The 21,071-nt window shown below is 34.2% G+C and overlaps 3 protein-coding genes across 3 annotated transcripts in view; 2 read left to right on the top strand and 1 right to left on the bottom strand.

Annotated features, from left to right (window-relative positions):
* Positions 1 to 458: 458 nt before the first annotated feature.
* LOC114325101 (uncharacterized) lies at positions 459 to 2,936 on the bottom strand. Its single transcript, XM_028273039.2, has 2 exons — positions 2,773 to 2,936; positions 459 to 2,719 (listed from the first exon to the last, which is right to left on the bottom strand). Exons 1-2 carry the CDS (start codon positions 2,802 to 2,804, stop codon positions 2,155 to 2,157), a joined length of 597 nt encoding a protein of 198 aa, XP_028128840.1. The 5' UTR covers positions 2,805 to 2,936; the 3' UTR covers positions 459 to 2,154.
* A 38-nt stretch (positions 2,937 to 2,974) lies between these two features.
* Positions 2,975 to 10,782, top strand: LOC114325099 (U3 small nucleolar RNA-associated protein 15 homolog). Its single transcript, XM_028273038.2, has 3 exons — positions 2,975 to 3,134; positions 3,188 to 3,444; positions 9,515 to 10,782. The coding sequence occupies exons 1-3, from the start codon at positions 3,045 to 3,047 to the stop codon at positions 10,737 to 10,739; spliced, it is 1,572 nt and encodes a 523-aa protein (XP_028128839.2). The 5' UTR covers positions 2,975 to 3,044; the 3' UTR covers positions 10,740 to 10,782.
* Positions 10,783 to 13,870: 3,088 nt separating this feature from the next.
* LOC114325102 (DDB1- and CUL4-associated factor 12 homolog) overlaps positions 13,871 to 21,071 on the top strand; it is a 24,139-nt gene continuing 16,938 nt past the window's right edge. Inside the window, exons 1-3 of the mRNA XM_028273040.2 lie at positions 13,871 to 14,413; positions 15,867 to 16,094; positions 17,847 to 18,014. Coding sequence (XP_028128841.1) covers positions 14,006 to 14,413; positions 15,867 to 16,094; positions 17,847 to 18,014 — 804 coding nt within the window. The 5' untranslated portion in view covers positions 13,871 to 14,005. The remainder of the gene's footprint in view (positions 14,414 to 15,866; positions 16,095 to 17,846; positions 18,015 to 21,071) is intronic.

The following is a 21,071-nucleotide window of genomic DNA, read 5'->3' as shown; positions in this document are numbered from 1 at the left end:
GGCCGGACATGTGATAAGAATGGGAGAGGATAGGCTACCAAAAAGAGCACTGAATGCTAGAATTCAGGGAAAGAGACGGGTTGGAAAGCCAAGAAAACGCTGGGAAAACACAGCAAATAGTGATGCACAAGCCCTTTTAGGGGTCCGTGTATGGAGAAGAGCAGCCACAGACAAGCAAGGGTAGAGGCAAAAAATAAAGGAGGCCAAGGGTCAATTTGGGCTGTAGTGCCGTAGAAGAAGAAGACTATGCCTAGGTAGTCGCCACAGTATTGACGTGGCGTTCCACCGTAACCGTTACCGCAGTGACCGGTAGTAACGATGGACGAGTGCATACGATGCGATGGTCTCTGTTATGAATGTACCCTTAGAGCTGATGTTCTGATAGTGGTGGCATTTGCTGCCCAGGATGTTCCGTATAACTTGTGTTAGGAAAGACAAAGGTTAGAGGAATGACGCAATGTTTTATATTGTTTATAATTTCCCATAAATTAATATCACAATACCCAGTGGTATACAGTATACTTTAGTAAAAGCTAGATATATTAACCCATTAATGGCCAAGCATTGAAATAATTAGATTTCTCACAATTCAAGTTTATATACTTTATAAATAAAGGTATAAGAACAATATTTTACTTAAAATTATAAACAATAATAATTGCAATATACAAAAAAATAATGTTTCGTTAACGAAACTTTGGCATAATATAGGTAGTAAATTGAAAGTTATACATTTTATAGTGGGTAAATGAAATTTCTTAGTTTTATCAATTAAAAACTAAAGATATTGCTACAATAGTTAATTATATAAAATAAAATGATCACTTGGCAGTATGGTAGTATGGCAGTAGCGTCATTATGGCATCTCATTTTTTATGGAAAGCACTAAAACAGTCAGCATTCAAGTGAACCTTGTATTTTCCGCACATATAAACAGAGTTAGTTTTGCACAGTCTGCACCGCCGTCTACGTCCCTCCTCTTCGCGAACGATATTATGACCAATCTGGTCATATTGAATATCAGAAGGCAAACTTCCTTTAGAAGAACGATCTCCTGCTGGTGTGGATGGCATTGGCTCTGGCTCTGATTCGATGTCACCTTCTTCAGAAGCTGTTTTTACTGTAAATCTTTTTTCGTTCAGTATCAGTGACAAAACCAACGAAGAACGGAATTGCAATTGGGAGACTCTAGAGTAATTCGCAATGTTGTAAATTGTCCATGAATTTACAACTGTGCAATCTACAAGGTTTATAAACAAGGACTGTAATTTGATACCAAATTATCTAGGAGACTTTGACCCCTTATAACTACCTTCGTCCCCCCCCGCACCGTTCCGCCCCTGAAGATTTTAGTTAGTTTAGTCACAATCTACCACGATGCCCCATCCATTTGCCCCCCACGCAGCGTTCCGCCCCTGGAGATTTTATTTATTTACGTCATGACTTACTTATTCCCAAAGTTTGATGCACTATCTCGATCATGAACGTCACAAAAAAAATAATAAAAACGGCGACTTTGACCCCTTAAAACTACCCTCGCCCCCCGCTCTGGTTTCCGCCCGTGTGGAGAAGTGACTAATTCAACATATCCCCGTATTACTTATCACGAGCAAAATCCGCTTCCAGCTCTTGGACTATTAGTAGACTATCCGATATGGATCATAAATTCACGGATCCTGCCAAAGTTTCATAAACGAAACATTATCTTTAAAGCATTATAAAATTTTATGAGTAGTCATATTCGAAATTATGTTTGGATAATATTATTCTACAATATCTAATTGAACAAGGAATGCTGGTTTGGTCGAATTTTAAATACCTTGTGATTTATTATGCGAGCTCAAATGGCACAGACAGATACTAGTAAATTTGGAGTGTTTTGTTTATTATTTCAAAAATTATGCAGCAGGTAATTGAGACCATTCAGATAAGAAACACGTCAATAAACTATCTATATAAAAGACCGATACATAAAATATAATAATCATCATATGAAAATCGTAGAAAAAAAATAATTAAAGAAATGTTTCGTTTTCGATACTTTGGCCATTAATGGGTTAAGTAATCCTAAAAATGCATATAGATATCTAGATTGTTTGCATCTCAAGATGTAACATTAATGAAAGTTATTATCTTTCGACAAATCATTTGATATTAATGCCCTACGTTATTTATGTTATCAAGCTTCATTTGGATCTTTTCCAAATTATTATACAACTGTTGAAGTTCGCTCTGGGTAAATTCCATGAATATTCTTTCTTTCTTACTATTGTCTACCGATTGTGCAAGCTCAAATTGCATTCGTCCAACAGGGACACTCTGTTTATTATTTATTTGATCTGCAACCTGAATATTCAACTCCCAAGAAACATTTTCAAGCTTCATTCTGCTACTAAAATCACCAAAATCTTCATTAGTGTGATTACACCATATCTTCACAAATTCTTCCGCTTTTTCATCCTCAAATTCCAGCTGTTCGCAAAGCTGCTTATATAGAACTGTGGGTTTAAGAATGACTTTACTGGATTGCTTGAAAATATGTGAAATAGACTGCACTAGAAGTTGCAATGCATCCTCAGTTAACTTCAATGAGTCTTTTAGTTTTTTCAGTTCTTCATCTGTAAACGGATTCTCGCCTTCAGCTTCAACTATGTGGCCCAAAAGCAGCTGGAATTTTTTTGTTGAGAGGGAGTTTATTAATTTTACTCCATTTTTTAATCTAAAATGTAAAACAAAAGAATATTGATGTTCATTTATATAAGAACTACGCACCTTTCATTTACATTAATCCATTTTAGATTCATTGTTATCGTGTTTATCTTGGTTTATGTTCTTGTTTAATAATTGTTAAAATAGAAATATCTACAATAAAAACTAATGAAAATATAATTCCTGTATGTTTTTGTTTTGTTATCCCACCGGAATGGACTGGATCAGTTTAGTTATTCATCTCAAATTAAACGAGAAGCAGGAAAAAAGCAGAAAAATAAGGTTATGGTAAATGTCACTATTATAGGTTATGGAGATCAAAACACATTTTAAAAATGCCTGCATTTAAGAAATTAAATACAAAAATCTACCAAAAAAGTGGCCCTGTGATCACACCTGATTATATATACTGGAAAAAATTATCCGTAAGTAAACAAACTTTAACATATTATACCTTTTTTGACTTTTAAACTTGTAGGTTCCAGTTTTGGTAAAAGAATTTGGCCCCATAGATTACATAGATTTTTCTCCAATTGAGCCCCATCATTTTGCTGTGACATGTTCAGTGCGAGTACAAGTTTACAATCCAATTACCAAATTAGTTGTTAAAAATTTATCTAGGTTTAGAGAAAATGCTTATGGAGCAGTTTTTCGTTCTGATGGCAAATTAATATTAGCAGGAGGAGAAGAAACAAATGTTAAGCTGTTTGATGTATCGTCAAAGAGTTTATTAAGGTAAGGAGTCATTTTTGTTACACACCAAAGTATGTCTTGTTACCGTTACTGCAATAATCGTCCTCCTCTATATTTTCTCTTTCGTAAGAATGTAGGGCCTTCATGTAATTTGTTTGACTATTTCTGTTCAATTATCTCTGTACTGTGTGTGTTGTTTTGCTTCAGAGAATGAGTAACCAGTCATTATCATTATTTGGTTCAACCATCGTGTTGGAGATCTTTTTCTAGATATTTTGTCCTCTATGTTGCTGTCAACTATCATTAGTTCCATGCCGTCTGTTCTAGTTATATGTCCAAAATATTTCAGTATAATTTGGTTAATAGTTACCGCAAGTCTAGTTTTTATGTAAGTTCTTCTAGTATTGAATTATTTGTGGGATGTACAACATTCTTAGCAGTTTTAAATTAAATTAGCAGTTTTAAAAGATGGCACCATCTAAAAAGTCGCGTGAGAGCGAGTCTGAAAAAAAGTGCAATTTTCTTGCTGTAAAGCAAAATCTTTTAATAGCTTAATATGCATTAAGTGTGGTAATGCATTTCATAAGTCCTGTGCAGTGCGCGATTGGGCCGAGAAGGTGAAAATTATAGACGAAACGAGACTTTATTGCTGTCTGAGAATAGCCAGATGAAGTTTTTGACAAAACAAACGATGATGTGACAGAGACAATAAATGAAAATAAACATAACCAAAATCAAAAATATAAATGGAAGAAGGTGCTATCCAAGAAAAAAAAGCATCCCTCACGTAAGGATACTAGGCCCGCTCCTAAACTGGGCAGAAGTAATGACTGCACTCTAAAAGCCGCAATTTCATATCCACTGGAGTGGATATTTATATCCGGTCTCGATCCAAAGACTGAAGCCAAGGATGTCAGGGAGTATTTAGAACAATTAAAAATTACCAATGGAATTCAATGTTATAAACTACGAACCAAAAAAGACAACCACTGTAGTTCTTTTAAGGTGGGCGTCCCTTCAAATCACAAGGTCACCTTCATGGATGATGAACTTTGGCCAAATGGTGCTCTAATAAACCATTTTATAAACCTGCAGCGCCCCACTCTACCAAAATAGCTTTGAGTGGGGTTTATGGAGACTCGCCACTGGAAAGTGTAAGTCCTGCGCAAGACAAAAATAATATAAATTATAATAAGACATTTTATTCAAAATTTAGTTTTAAGGTTTTATTTATTAATGTTTTGTCCATAAAAAATAAGATTAATGAGCTGGAGGCTTTCATGACTGGGAGAGAACCGGATGCACTCTGTCTGGCTGAACACTGGCTATCAGATCTGGAATACAGGTCCTTAAGAGTCTCCAATTTTCTGCCAGCTTCAGCCTTCTGCCGAACAAACTGTAAGGGAGGTGGAGCAGCCATTTTAATAAATAAAAACATTCTCTTTAAAGAGTGGCATAATGTAAAAGATCTGTCCATACAGGGACAAATTGAATTATGTTGTGCATATATTGAAAAATATAAGTTATATTTATTAACTGTATATAGGCCTCCGTCAGGCTCTTTTAACGTTTTTATTGAAGTACTGGAGGGAGCTTTACAATCACTTAACCCTACTAAGAGAATCTTGATTCTTGGGGATTTTAATATTCATTTTAATACAGATTCTCCTCACTGTACAGAATTATGTAACCTAATGCATAGTTTCGGTTTTCATCAAAATAATTTCGAAGCCACCAGACAGAAAAACTGTCTCGATAATGTTTTTTCCAATTTGGATCCACAGGACCTTCAGCTACAAGTTGTTGATCCTGGTATATCTGACCATAGAGGTATATACCTGGAATTTACCTTAATGGGAGGAGAACAATTTTCTGATCCTCAAAAAGTGTTTTTTAGACCCATCACTGAGAGAGGAAGATACCTGTTCTTCTCTATGATAGAGAACATTTCATGGGACTTTATTAATGACACTAATATGAATGCGAATAATAAGTTTTCCTATTTTGTTCACATCATTTCCAATGCATTCTTGACCTGTTTCCCGGAAAAGTCTTACTCTAAAAGAAAGGGTCAGGCGGGTGTGGTGAGTTGGTTTAATGATAGTTTGAGAACAATGCGTGATAATATTCAATTTTTTATAGAACTTAATAAACAGCTTGATGCACCAAATTACCTACAGGAATACATAAAAAATATTAAAAATGAATATCGGAAAGCAATAAAAGCAGCAAAGAAAGCTACCAATGACCAACTAATTTCAAACTCTCATAACCCGATTAAAACAATGTGGAATATCATAAATGAGTATAGAGGCATCACAAAAACTGATACTAATTCTAATATAACACCTGATCAATTTAATCATTATTTTTTAAACATTGCCTCCAAGCTGCATAGCCGTACTCCTGCACCCCACAATGACCCACTCAACTATGCACCACCTTATGCTGAACAGATGTTTGAATTCCAACCAGTCTCTTTTAATGAGGTAAGAGATATTGTGAACTCTCTCAAAAATAAAAAAAGTAAGCACCCATTTAATTTAACTGTCAGCTTAATCAAAGGGATAAAAAATCTAATAATAAGTCCTCTGACCAAGCTCATAAACTTATGTATAGCTGAGGGGGTTTTTCCTGAAGTTTTAAAAACTGCGGTGGTCATTCCGGTTTTTAAAAAGGGAGAGACAGATCAAATGTCTAATTACAGACCTATCTCTCTGTTACCTATATTCTCGAAGATATTTGAAAAATGTCTTGCTGGAAAAATAGCAAGTTTCTTTGATTCTAACGGGCTCTTCGTTGAATCTCAATTTGGCTTCAGAAAGGGTTTGAAGACTGTTCAGGGTATTTTGAATCTTGTAACATACATCCAAGATGCTTTTGAACAAGGTAACTATGTGTCTTCCAACTTTTGCGACCTAAGTAAAGCCTTCGATTGTGTGTCCCACGAAATTCTTACTGCTAAATTGAGTAAATATAACTTCTCAATCTCCAGTATATCATTGATAAAAAATTATTTGACGGACCGCTGCCAGAGGGTGAGATTTGCAGGTGTTGAATCGGAGAGAGGATGCTTGCGCATAGGAGTTCCTCAGGGCTCTGTGTTGGGTCCCTTATTATTCTTGATATACATCAATGATTTACCACTTTCATGTCAAACTGCGCATTTCACTCTCTTTGCAGATGACACAACAATCTCATCCTGCAGTAAGGATTTGGTAACAGCAGTGGGGAGTTCGTGGGGTTCAGTGTCGGAGGCAGAACAATGGTTCCATTCTAATAGGCTGTTTCTCAATACAACCAAAACACAGTCCTTACTTTTTTCAACTAGAAATATTCCTGATGAACTGGACAATGCATCCTGTGCTAAATTTCTTGGTGTTCTGCTGGACCCTGGTCTGATATGGGATGCTCATACCACCTCTTTAGTGGCAAAGCTATCATCAAATACATTTTTGCTTCGTGGACTTTCATCCTGTGTTTCCGCTTCCATACTAAAGCAGGCATATTTTTCTTTGTGTCACTCACATATCTCCTATGCTATTCTTGCATGGGGCCATAGTTCAGGAGCGAAGGATGTATTCAGACTGCAGAGAAGGGCCCTTCGCATTGTCGCCGGCTTGCCATATAGAGCCGATTGCAGACAAGTTTTTATAGATTGGAAAATATTAACATTACCTTGCCAGTATATATATGATAATCTTATATATGTAAAATGCAATATGCATAAATTCCAGACTCATGAACAGATTCATAATATTAACACACGCTTTAGAGGGAACCTTGCCCCAAAGTTTCGTAGGCTGGAGAGGTGCAGAGATGGCCCATCATGTCTGGCTATACATTTCTTTAATAAATTACCCCTAATAATTCGAGAACTGCCCTTAGATACATACAAAATAAAAATCAAAGAACTTCTTTTGGTGGGTGCTTACTATTCTCAGGAGGAATATCTCGGGGCTACCCTGTTGTGCTAGTCCTACAGCTCTCTTAAATGTTATGTGTGCTCTTGTGTTTTATGCTAATATTTTAACTTTGTGTTAAGTATTTAGACTAGGTGATAAAATTTTATAGATTTTACTTATTAAGTGTTAGCTTGCCAATGTATTTCAATGATGCATTTTAACAGACTTTGACTTATGTAAATACTCTGTATATTGACATCAATAAACTGAATTGAATTGAATTCTATGGTAGACCCACATTTCAAATGCTATTGTATGCTTCGAAACAGCTTTTTTGATGGTGCATTACTAGATAAATATTAAACAATACAGTAGACTCCATCTATAACGAGAACTGAAATGGCAGACTAATTACCTCGTTATAAGCGGATCTCGTTATCATCATCATCATCAATGGTGCTACAGCCCTATGAAAGAGCCTCAACCTTCTAAAGTCTATTACGCCAGTCAGTCCTATCCATTGCCAACCGTTGCCAGTTTGCTGCGCCTATTTTTCTTCCATCCTTCCATCTAAGTTTTGGCCTACCCCTATTTCTACTTTCCACAGGTTGTGACAAGGATTCTTCTAGGAGGGTTGTTATGCTGTGATCTTGCTAGATGTCCTGCCCATCTTAGTCTTCCTATTCTTATAAGAGATACTACTTCTTTACCACCAAATATATGTTTATATCTGTGGTATACCTCGTAGTTGTACCTTCTCCTCCAAATACCATTTTCACAGATGCTACCGAATATTCCTCTCAGGATCCTTCATTTAAATATAAGCAGAAGGTTTTCATCTGCCTTGGAGATGGTCCGTGTCTCCGATCCATATGTCAGCACTGGTTGTTTAAGGGGTTTGTATATGGTTATTTTTGTTTTTTGGCTTAAGTTTCTGCTTCTCATATATGTCTACTCAGTCCAAAATAGCATTTATTCGCTAGGATTATCCTTCGCTTGATTTCTTCCGTCATGACGTTCTCCTTGGTGATCAGGGAGCTTAATTATGTGAATTTATCCACCACTTCAAAGGTAGAGTTATCAACAGTGAATTGGTGACTGATGTTTCTGGCTCTATTGTTGGGTGTTGATGCCAACATCTTAGTTTTCTCCTCGTTTACTTTCAAGTCCATATTTTTTAAGGCATTTGAGAAGGTGGTATATATTTCTTCTAGTTTGCGTGTTGTGCAGGCAATTAGGTCCACGTCATCTACATATAGCAAAATTCGGGAAGATTTATTAAAAATATTTCCTCTGTTGTCTATTCGTGCATCTCTGACCGCCTTTTCCAGAGCTATGTTTAAGAGGAGACATGCCAGCACATCTTCCTGTCGCAGCCCAACATTTGTTTCAAACGCCTGTGATTGTTCGCCTTGTATTTCGACTTTGTAAACGACTTTACGCATCGTAGCCTTAACCAATCTTATCAGTTTATCAGGGATGTGGAATTCATCTGTGGCTTCATACAATTTATTTCTTAGGCATTCAGATCTTGTTATCAGACAACCATAATATTGAAATGTTTTGATGCCTCTTACATAGTTTATTAGGTCCTGATGGTCGACTGGAACAATGAGACTTCGCCATCGTAAATTGTAAATTTCCTACAATATTCAATATTGGTCGATAAACAGAAAGAAGCTTATTACAGGCAGCAGAGTTTATATAGCACTCGCCTCGATAATAACACATGTTGGGCATTTCTATATACAGCAGTTGGGGTATTTATTTATAGACATTACTGTGATAAAAACAGGTAAAGAAACATATTCTTTGATTTCATTTTTCGTCGTTATAACCAAATATGCCTCGTTATAGATGGTTATAGTTCAGTAGGAATTTCATGGGACACCTATTGTACCTCGTGATAAGCGAAACCTCGTAATGTCCTTGTTAATTATAAAGAGAGTCCACTGTATTTTTAAATATACCTTACATTATTTGAGACATGCCACTACTAATCGTCATTGTTTCAGATGTTCACAGTATAGACAGGTTTTATACCCTTACAGACCTGTAAGCTAACTTGTTATGTTTCCCTAGCTTTCATCTTCATCCAATTATTATTATTCATCCATCTGGTTCAATGGTTTTATCTTTCTTAATCTTGTAGTATTTAAATAACTCGGGTGACAGTTTTTTCTTAACAACATATTTATTATTTGTAGGTTATTCAAAGGACATACTGCCCCTGTACATAGAGTTCACTTCCTCCACGGTAAACCACAAATTTCGACATTCTCAGATGATAAAACAGTGAAAATATGGGACATTCCAACAGAGAAAAACTTATTCACCTACACAGGTCACACTGACTACATCAGAGCAGGAACGACTTGTGCTGCTGTTCCAGACATAGTTCTCTCTGGCGGATATGACCACAAAGTAAAAATGTTTGACACCAGGACAGAGAAGGAGGTAATCACAGTTGACCATGGAAGTCCAGTGGAGTCACTGCTCTTTCTACCTGCAGGTGGAATATTTTTGTCGGCTGGTGGAACAGAAATCAAAATTTGGGATAGTTTGGCTGGTGGAAGACTTCTGGGGAATATTTCGCAACATCATAAAACTATTACTTGTCTCCAGTTAGCTTCAGATAATAAGAGATTACTGTCTGGAAGTTTAGACAGGCACGTGAAAATATATGATGTTTCTACCTTTAAAACTGTGCATACATTAGATTTTCCTAATGCAATCTTAAGTTTAGGTGTTTCTAAAACTGATGACACTCTTGTTGCTGGGTTAGTGGATGGATTGGTGTCAATTAGTAGGAGGGAAGATGCAAAAGAAGAAAAGAAACCTACAAAAAAGGTTTCCGCTTATCAATTTATCAGCAATACACATCAGCCTTCTGTAGATGCCATAGTTACTGAAGTAAAGCATGACACAGAACGAAAGTTTGAACACCACCTAAGGAAATATGAGTATTCAAAGGCTTTGAATAGTGTGCTTCTACCATATGTAGCAAACAAGAATCCACAGAATACAGTATCCTTGATGCAAGAATTAATTCGTAGAAGAGCCTTAGATAGAGCTTTTCAGGGCAGGGATAAAAAATCATTAACACAAATCTTACGATTCTTTATTAGGAATATTACTGATAGCCGATTTACAAGAGTCCTCATAGATGCCGCCAATATTTTTCTTGATGTCTATGAAAGTAGTATCGATACATTACCACCTGAAGTCGGAAAACTTTTTATTGAGTTAGCTGGGGTTCTTAAACAAGAAACTGAATTGGTGAACAATTTGGCTGCTATACAAGGCATGATGAGCATGCTTTTAGCTAGTCAGGTTACAAATGTTGCTGAAGAAACTGGTAGTGATAAAAAAGGACATAATCTTGTACCTAGTAGTGATGCGCAAAAGAATTTTGTTTTAACAGTATCATGATAATAGCATTTTGTAGTTTTTTATGAATAAAAATTTATATTTATAGTGTTGTTTTTATTATTACTGAGAAAAGTATATGACCTGGTGCAAGAGGTTATTGAATTGAATGAAGGGTATAATCAGTGGCGACAAGTGACTTTTCGAAAGTGTTACCAAAACCAGATGTAAAAAAATCTTATTTAAAAAAATTATTTTGAACCTCCCAAATATGTATATGTTTTTTTTAATCCTGTGGGATAAAATTAAACAAATCACTATTCCCAAATTATATGTATGTAATTATGTATAATAGGTATAACAATAAATAATAAACAAACTAAACAGATTATTCTACCATAAAATTAACATAAAAAAATGAACAAGTAGGAAAAAGAACATATTTTGAAAACTATTGTTTATATTTTAAGTCTTCCATTTTCAAGAATCCCATTTTTTTCTTCAAAATATATATAAAAAAAAATATACAAGGAGAATTACTTTTCAAGTAGTTGACTGATTACGCAATACGCAGCAACACTTCCATGTTTAAATGCACGCACACTGTAATCTGTACTAGGTAGTAAACTACTGTTACCAAGCCAAAATATGGTTACAATGCTGATATACACAGCGTGCCAAAGCGTCGTCTCTAGAGCCGTTGCTGCTTCAAAATTTTCAAAAACGAGCTAGTCCCGAGCGACAGCGAGTATTGTACCATACCCAAATGTGGTAACAGCATATAATAACGTTCAACGGATTCACATAATCTCGCCAATATTTTCGTGCGTCTAGTTGGCTATTTACTGAATTAGGTACTATTAATAAATATTTCTGTTAGTAAAAAATATGAATGGAATTATTTCATAGTAGTCATAAAATATTTATTTGCAAGATTTTTAACTGTTACCAATGGTAACAGTGGTTACATGCAGTATCCACTGGGCGCTTGGGGCGGGGGCCCGAAGCGGCCCGTTCCTTTTAATTATAAAAAAATAAAGTCGCTAAATAATTTACATATTCTCCGAAGAAAATCTCATACGCCAATACACATTTGTTCTATTGTTACATCTCTTCACGCCTATACACAGTGCCATAGCCTAGCTAGCCCCACAGGGGCCCCGTGTGTTTATGACGGGGCCCTTTTCCAAAAACTACAGAAAGTTGTTAGATTTCGCCATGTCATTGATTAAAAACTACCCAGGTAGTGGGTAAAAACTGTGTAGGTTATTAATCAATGGCCATGTCTCGAATTGTATCCAAAATAATCGCACAAACGGAGTTTTTTTAGTTTCTAATAATTTCATTTTGAATTATGTGGGGCTTAAATAATAATTTATCTCACTTTTCGGCTTTAAAATAAGTTCTTTTAAAATAGGAATAAAATAGTCCTTTTAAAATAGTTAAACGAAAGACAAAAATAGATATACATATAAATCTAATTTATAGATAAAGAATAGATTATTCTCGAAAATGCCAATACCCAAACAATAGGTACTTACACACTCTTTCAAACATTCAAAAGTAAAGCGATTACAAAAATTGCAATTTGGCATTATACAGTGGCCTCTAAATAGCACTCCACTTGCGATTTGTAGTCGCAGCGACAAAAAAATCGCTGTCGGAAAAAATCTAGAGTCTAGAAAATTAGTCGCAGAATCGCGAATTGAATGCTACAAGGATGTAACATCAGCGTTTAGGTGTTTTTTTTAATGTAGAGATAAAGAAGAAGTCAAGACGTCAATTAATACTTTATGCGAGAAACATAAAAACGATGTTGATGAAACCAAAGAGAACTTGCATAATGAAATTAGCCATTTTGTAACTTTATGCCAAAATAAACATCCTACAATTTAAGAAAAATTTGATTCTTCCAGGACGTTAAAGCAACTTTTCCCAATATTTTAACTTTACTGCAAATTTATTTGACGATACCAATTTCTAATGCGTCAGGCGAGCGGTCTTTTTACGGCTTTAAAAAGAATAAAAACATATTAAGGTCAAATTTAGGTCAACAAAACCTAGACGCAAGAACTAGAGAAACTGAATTGTGATAATTATTATATGGCAGTTTGCGAATGTCAAGTAAAGAAAAAAAGTGTATCTAATTTTTTTCTTTATGTATATTTTAGAATATGTTTTTTCGCTTGTCATGTGTTGTTTTGTGGAACTTTCTGTTTTTTATTTATAGTTTTAAATGTATTGGATTATTTTTTACGTTTGCTATTCTTCTTGCTTCTTAAAAATATTTTGTGGATTTTACAATAAAACTTTATATCTAGTTAATGCATGTGTTTTCTTATTAAAAAACTGACAACGAATAGCAATGAAGGGTGCCCCTAAACCTCCGGCGCCCAGGGCCCGAAGTTAGGTTAAACCGGCACTGGTTACATGGACGCTTTGCCAGTGGGTATAATATTTTTGATATAATATTTGTGAAAAGTCAAATACCTACTGTCACGACTGGGCGGGCTGGGATATGTCCAGGGATAAGAAGATACAAAAACAACAAAGAAAATATTGCAATGGAAGCTGACTTGAAAACTATGAAGACAATGGAGGAGAAGGGCACAAGAGATCTGAATGGAAGGACATAGCCCGACACGCAACGACTCATCCAGTGTTATGATGCCAAAAAAGAAGATGGGTTATTTTTCTAAATACCTATTTATTTTTGGAGCCAATATTTTATGTAGAAGAGATGAGAGAAGCTAATGGAGTATTAGTGTAGATATATATTTCAATATCGTCATAAAGTAAATTAAGAGTAAACGAAATTGCAAAATAAAAATTAAATATTATATTTGTATAAAAGATATAAGAATAAAATATATTTAAAATGAGAAAAGGCCATGAAAAACTAAATAATTTTTAGCGGAAAATCACCTTCAAGGATGATTGATGATTCATTTTTGGATTAATGGAGAATTAACAAGCAGAATTGTCTGGACGATAATTAGTACGAATCATGCCCAAAACTAAACCTACTCTAGTTAAAAAAAAAAAGATGTTAAAAAGTAATAATTTTTCGAGTGATCCCATATCACAATATTTCTCAACAATTATGTATGTTGTGTTGTCTATCTATTAGTCGAAGTAGACAAATGACAATTATTTGGACAGTTGATCTGACGTATGGCGTCTTTTGTCACTTTTATTTGTTGTGGTTGGGAGTAGTAAAAATACATAAATATGCTTTACAAATTCATTTAATGGATAAACCAACAGCTTTTCAAATAATAGACACTAACAAATTATTTTAGGGTGTTGCTTCTACAATAAAAAGCAACATGTCTAAGACTTTTATGCTCCCAATATTTGGTTCTTCTCCGTCTTGTTCTCAAAAGCAAAGGCTAGAAGACAGAAGGGCTCGTTTGAACGCTCTAAAAGCGGAATTGAATAAGAAAACTGAAAAACCTGAAGATTTTATTACTTACGAAGACAGTGACAGTGACGAGGAACCCGTAACTGTTCAGAAAAATATCTTGAGCACCTCTTATAATTTTGTTGACTATGTTAGGAATAGGGAAATCCAGTATTCAAAATTGAGTTCTGTAACTCAAGATTATGGTAGTAGACATATGTTAACGCATGAAATGTTCAAAGAGACTCCAATTAGTTTAGGTAACATGAATAAAGTGTTTTGTTCGCAGTGGTTAAGTGACAGACAAGTTGTTTTTGGAACTAAGTGTAATAAGGTAGAGTATAACTATATTGACCAGTTCAGTAGGTATTATTGATTAGGACTCAGTCATTCCTTGCACCTAATTTCAAATTTATGAAGACAGCATGGACTAAATTGTACACAAACCTGTGAAAACTCAATAATCACTCTTTAGTTAATGAAGATTATTAGAGGTCTACATTAGATTTTAATTATTTAATAATTACTTTAGAGACTTTTGACTTAGCTCTATTATATTGGATAACATGTTTTGAACCACACATATACAGTGATGACACTAATAACCGGCAGAATAATGCAAAAGATGGAAAACATATTAAGTTGTGAGATAAAAATGGATGAACCTAGTAGAGGTGTTAAATTTAGCGATAGTAACTTAAAAAATGACATTATATTGATTGTTTCCCACCTTTAGACGTATCAGACGAGTTTGAGAAATGCAACTGTCACAGTGACAGTTTTAGTTGACATACTCCTTTGATACATCTAAAGGTGGGAAACAATCAATATAATGTCAATGTATATGTTACTATTGCTAATTTTAACACCTCTACTAGTTTTATTTCTTTTTATCTCACAATTTAACATGTTTTCCATCTTTTGAGCTATTTTGCTGGTTATTAGCTCGCTCATCACTGTATATGTTTTTTTAAATCGATATACGTTTTCTCTCAAAATGATAATGAAATTTTAGCATCAGATATTAGCAATATCAAATGAAAGAGGTGACATGGTGCCAAAAAAATCAAGTTAGAGCAAGAAGGGAAACAAAACATTTGGCATTTAGTTTCGCTGGACACGTTCGCTGCCCATCTTGAATAAAAAACACATGGCTGGTACCACATACTTAATGGTTCATTTAATAACAATATACCACAGCTGATACTTGTGCTTCATCAGCACCCTTGATAAAACCTGTGTCGGCTAGACCAGGGGATGGCAAAGATTACTTGTAAAGTGTGCAAAAAGGAATGTGCAAACATATTATGTTTGCAATTTTATTACAAGCATTTTTTCTTCTTGTTCTTCCTCAGTCTAGTAGCACATTTACATAACTTGCTATTATATATGCCACACAACAAAACGTGGCCAGCATTTAACAATGCCTCATCTTCTGTTAAAGGTTTTACTGTGTTGCCTACATTTAAAAATATCAACAAGACGAACAGTAATATCTTTATTTTTCATTATTAATTGAACTGAAAATTCATGGAAGATAATAAATACAGAGATTGCTTCACTTAAAACTTCTTTCACATGCTACAGCTATCACAGTTTCGATTAGTCTTCCTACATGTTTGATCAGCTGAGCATCTGTTAAAGCACTATAGTTTGTTTATATCGCCAATAGAAATTTTAGTTTTACTACACTTTTAATTTGAATTGAGAATCGAATTCTTTATTTGACATATACCTACACATATTTCTGTTGAATGACTCTACATAAATATTGTTTTTATCATTAGTTAATGGTATACGATGTAGTCACTCACAAAATAGACCAGATACCATCATTGCTCAGTAGAAGAGACCTGCTAGGAAATGACCAACCACAAAGTGGCATCCATTCGGTACAACTTAATCCTTCAAGGACGTTACTAGCAACAGGGGCTCGAAATACTTGTGATATTGCCATTTATAGGTTGCCAACTTTGGATCCTGTTTGCGTAGGAGAGAATGCACATAAAGACTGGGTGAGTAGTATATAAAAAAGTGTGTAGTAAATGCAAAATAAATGTTTTAGATTAAATTTTTAATCTAGGAGTGTAAAGTTTAACAGAAAATTAAAGGTTAGTTTCAAAGTTTTCGTCCGTTTTAACTACTTCAAATCCATCATTACAGACAAAGGAGACAGTGATGAAGAAATGAAATACAAATTGTGAATATGTAAATAAAAAATAATTTTGACCACCCAATAATAGGTATACGTTGTAGAGTAATCAATAACTGAAGTAGAATATATTAATATACATTTCAGATTAGCATAGTTTGCATCCCCAATACTAGTCTAGTATTTGCTATGAGCTTCACTGGTATCACCAACTAGTGGATTACGAGTACAACTTTTGCCGGAAATTTAATGAGAAAATTATTGCGAATAATAGCAAATAATTGTATCAAATTTATTATTTAATTCTTATCGTGTAATATTTACAATGTGAAGAAGTAATTAGATTTTTTTTAAGATTTTGCTTATTATTTTGATATTTTGACTGGCGAATATTAGTTTCCTTCTTTCCTACTTCTGATACTTTCACAATTATTGTGTAGATGGCATTTAGATTAATTATATTTAAATGTAAAAAACACAAATTTTAATATTTAAAACGTAAGTATATTTAAGGTAAAAATATATGCCATAGCTTTGGCCAACAATATTTTTTTGGACAGAAAAAACGTACCTTTTTGATTATTATACATTGAACTTAGAAAATGATGTATTCCTCAGCGGGTATTTGCATATTTAAACGACTTATACTTATAGATGTATAATTGGTTGGTGATTATAATTCTGTAAATGTAGTATTTCTCATGATCATCTTTCAGTGCGTCACAGTTTTTCGATTTCTTTCTAACGCATTAAATTGTATGTGACAGAAAAAAAGGCACGTCAGTGATTACATTTCGTAGGTGACATTTTTATAACATTTATTCTAGTTATTCTAGTTGTCGATAGATGGCGCCATAATAAAAAAATATTTTTTTTAATTAGATAATAATATTATAAATATAATCTTTATAATTTATAAGACTATAAAAATCAAAGAAAATACCATTTTATAAATGCAAGAAACACATTTGATTTGTTTTTATTCCAAATTGAAAATAAAATGTGACAACTGTTAGATTTAACTAAAATGTCATGTTAGAATAAATGTCATAAATGTGTATTATCACGGACTTACCCTTTTTCCTATCATTTGTTACGCACTGAAAAATGATCATGAAAAGGACAATAGGTAACCAATCAATGATACAAATAAAAATAATTTGACACAAAAGTAATCGATTGTGGCAGTATTGTCACAAGTTCATAATATGGTAAAATGACAATTGTAATTTCTAGGTTAGTATTTTTCAGCAAAGTACTTAAATATAATTATTTTATGTCATTGGTATATTTTGGCAAATATTAGTATAAATATTGATGTTTATATAAATGTAAATATTCTGACAACTGTCTGATTCAACTAAAATGTCATGTAATGATTTGTGACATTCTTACAATCCTATAATATATGTATGACATTAAAATTAAAGGCGCACTGAAAAAAGGGTTTGGGATCATATATACTGTCAATTTTATTACTCTTAATCATAAAATCACCCCAGCATAAAGTTTATTATATTGGCCTATGACTTTTTAACTTTCAACTGTCACAATGTTTTTATGCCATCTTTTTTTAACTTATTAAATACGAATCTTGGTATACGCAACTTTTTAGGTTTTTGATTTGTGTTGGTTAGATGACGAGTTTCTAGTATCTGGCTCTAGAGATACCAAAATGGCATTGTGGCGGATAACTCCAGAAGTACAAGAAACTGCAGAAGAGGTACCTAGGCACAAGTATATACAAGCGATATCTGTGAAGGACTGCAGGGGTGCTCAAAAGGTAAGATATTGCTGTTAGGGTATTGTTAATCTTTCTTGTTTTATTTACTATTATTTGAATCCTAGAATGGAGACCGAGGAGGATAACAACAAGCATGGGAAGGCCTCAAAAGAGATGGATAGATGGCGTAAGAGCCAGTGGCGGCTCGTGGTTTTTACAATAGGGGAGGCTATACCTAACTGTAAAATATCTAGACAAATTTTGAACTAGCATAAAAATGCGCCAAAAAATGCAATTTAAGGCCCCATTTTTTGACCGTTTTTTATTTACATTTTATAATATCATCATAATTCATAATTTCATGATATCATGTCATTTTAAAAATAGTTAGTTACTAATTGTAAAAGTTAAATACCAAAGTTTGTGTCGTTTATTTGTTAACAATTCCTTCTCTAAGTTTTGCAGTCCATACAGGATGAAGCTTCACATTTTTTAAGATACTCAACTGAATTTTTTTAATTCTAAACGCGGCCTACTGCGAATTCAAAAACACGATGAATTACCGATATTTTGATTTGAGTTACAGATGTCGGAAGAACAAGTTGTTCCAAATATTATTCTAACCCCAAATCCCAAATTTCATAACAAAATTGGCACTTCTAGATTTTTCATTATTTTTAGTCAGCACCCGAAAATTCGTTTTCCCGAGACGCACGCAACCACGCAACGGAGCCGAGAAGCTACTTTGCCTCTCTTGGTATATCTCCGGGCAGCGTGTGATGGCACCGTAGATGCCACTGTTAGGACACCGGGTCTCCTTAGGCTACGGCTCCACGGGCGAGAAATTGAAGCTAGCAGTAGCAGTAAACTGAACGTAAGGTTCCGCAGAACGGAATAGGAATAGCCGAACTGTACCGACTACACGACTTGTGCGTAGTCGGTTCAGTTCGGCTATTCCCATTCCGTTCCGTGGAACCTTAAGTTCATTTTACTGCTACTGCTAGCGTCAATTTCTAGCCCGTGGAGCCGTAGCCTTAAATGCGCTGCTCGGTGCATCAGCTACGGAGGCTGCTTCGCTTCTCGGCTCCGTTCATGCATCTCGGGATAACCCAGGGTCCTGCCTACAATAATAATAAAACTGAGGCGCGACCATGCGTTCTAATGCTAATGCTCCGTGCGTATGGAGATTTAGTGACAGTGATAATATGGAATTTACACGTTGTATTGGGACCGTGCCAGTTCGGCAAAGCGGCCCCTATTTCTATGCTCTGCAACTTTATTCGCACTTTTAATTATATTGTCCAATTATATTAGTCCTGGGTACTGGATAATTGTCAAGGCCATAGCCCAAAAAAATAATAAGAAGAAAAAATAAGATTCAGGTTATGTTATCAAAACGTAAACAATTGTATGTAGTAAATAAAATTAGTTATTAAAATGCAGTACTGCAAGTAAAATACAATTAATTAATATTATAATATATTTTATATATTTATATTAGTACAGAAAGCCACTGCGCATCCGCTAGGAAAAATATTCTAATTCGGATTTTTTGCACAATCTTACTCAAAAAGGACTCCTTTTAACAAACTTGCATGTTGCCAGGACCAAAAGGTGGTCAAAAATTTTTTAAACATTTTTTTTTTGTTTTTTTCCTAAAATTATTTTTTTTGCATGGAAAAAAGTTTTTTAGGTTTTTTGGCTCATTCCAAACAGAAAAGGTCTTTAGTGACTTTTCTCTAAAAATGATAGTTTTTGACATATAAGAGATTAAAAATTGAAAAATTGCGAAATCGGCCATTTTTAACCCTCAAAAACTATGTGAAAAACTGAAAATTTGAATGTTGCCAAGGTAGGTGGATATTCTTTAAACATCGATTGATGAAATCCCGAAGAGTTTTTTGCAATACAGTATTCAAAACTCCTTTGTTTTTTAATTGCTAATCAAGCGTGCGCGACACTATTTTCCACCGACAGTATGGTGCAAGTGAAAGGAATAAATTCGTTATATCGTAAACCGGCGACTTTAAGGAAAAATCCCGAAACCGGTCGATTTTTATTTTTAAGTTATGATATTGTGGCATATATGGTATACTAGTGACGTCATCCGTCTGGGCGTGATGACGTAATCGATGATTTTTTTAAATGAGAATAGGGGTCGTGTGGTAGCTCATTTGAAAGGTTCTTCAATTCTCTATTCAGTAATGTAAACATTTACATAATTATGTATACAGGGTCTCCTTCTACTTCTATTTTTATCAAATAATTTAATTTAATAAAATTTTTTTGGACACCCCGTATAAATAATTATGTAAATGTTTATATTACTAAATAGAGAATTGAAGAACCTTTCAAATGAGCTAGCACACGACCCCTATTCTCATTTAAAGAAATCATCGATTACGTCATCAGGTCCAGATGGATGACGTCACTAGTATACCATATATGCCACAATATCTTAACTTAAAAATAAAAATCGACCTGTTTTGGGATTTTTCCTTAAAGTCGCCGGTTTACGAAATAACGAATTTATTCCTTTCATTTGCACGATACTGTCGGTGGAAAATGTGTCGCGCACGCGTGATTAGCAATTAAAAAACAAAGGAGTTTTGAATATTGTATTGCAAAAAACTGTTCGGGATTTCATCAATCGATGTTTAAAGAATATCTACCTACCTTGGCATCATTCAAATTTTCAGTTTTTCACATAGTTTTTGAGGGTCAAAAATGGCCGATTTCGAAATTTTTCAATTTTTAATCGCTTATATGTCAAAAACTATCATTTTTAGAGAAAAGTCACTAAAGACCTGTTCTCTTTGGAATGATCCAAAAAACCTAAAAAAAACTTTTCTCCATGCAAAAAAAATAATTTTAGGAAAAAAACAAAAAAAAACGTTTAAAAATTTTTTGACCACCTTTTGGTCCTGGCAACATGCAAATTTGTTAAAAGGAGTCCTTTTTGAGTAAGATTGTGCAAAAAATCTGAATTAGAATATTTTTCCTAGCGGATGCGCAGTGGCTTTCTGGACTATATAATAATTACATATCATATCAATATTGTGGAGTAATATATAATTTTTCTGCTTCAATGACAGAAGGTATGAAATATACGTCAAT

The sequence above is a fragment of the Diabrotica virgifera genome, chromosome 5, assembly GCF_917563875.1.
Source record: "Diabrotica virgifera virgifera chromosome 5, PGI_DIABVI_V3a".
Lineage (NCBI taxonomy): Eukaryota > Metazoa > Arthropoda > Insecta > Coleoptera > Chrysomelidae > Diabrotica > Diabrotica virgifera.
Note: the sequence above shows the minus strand (reverse complement) of the source record. Positions and strands in the feature narration are given on the sequence as shown.

Excerpts from the sequence above, each read along its gene's own strand:
- LOC114325101 (XM_028273039.2), bottom strand. The coding sequence starts at position 2,804 with ATGAATCTAAAATGGATTAATGTAAATGAAAG. Across the intron at positions 2,720-2,772 it reads TGGATTAATGTAAATGAAAG|ATTAAAAAATGGAGTAAAAT; the intron begins GTGCGTAGTTCT and ends TTTACATTTTAG.
- LOC114325099 (XM_028273038.2), top strand. The coding sequence starts at position 3,045 with ATGCCTGCATTTAAGAAATTAAATACAAAAATCTACCAAAAAAGTGGC. Across the intron at positions 3,135-3,187 it reads TATACTGGAAAAAATTATCC|GTTCCAGTTTTGGTAAAAGA; the intron begins GTAAGTAAACAA and ends TTAAACTTGTAG. Across the intron at positions 3,445-9,514 it reads TCGTCAAAGAGTTTATTAAG|GTTATTCAAAGGACATACTG; the intron begins GTAAGGAGTCAT and ends TATTATTTGTAG.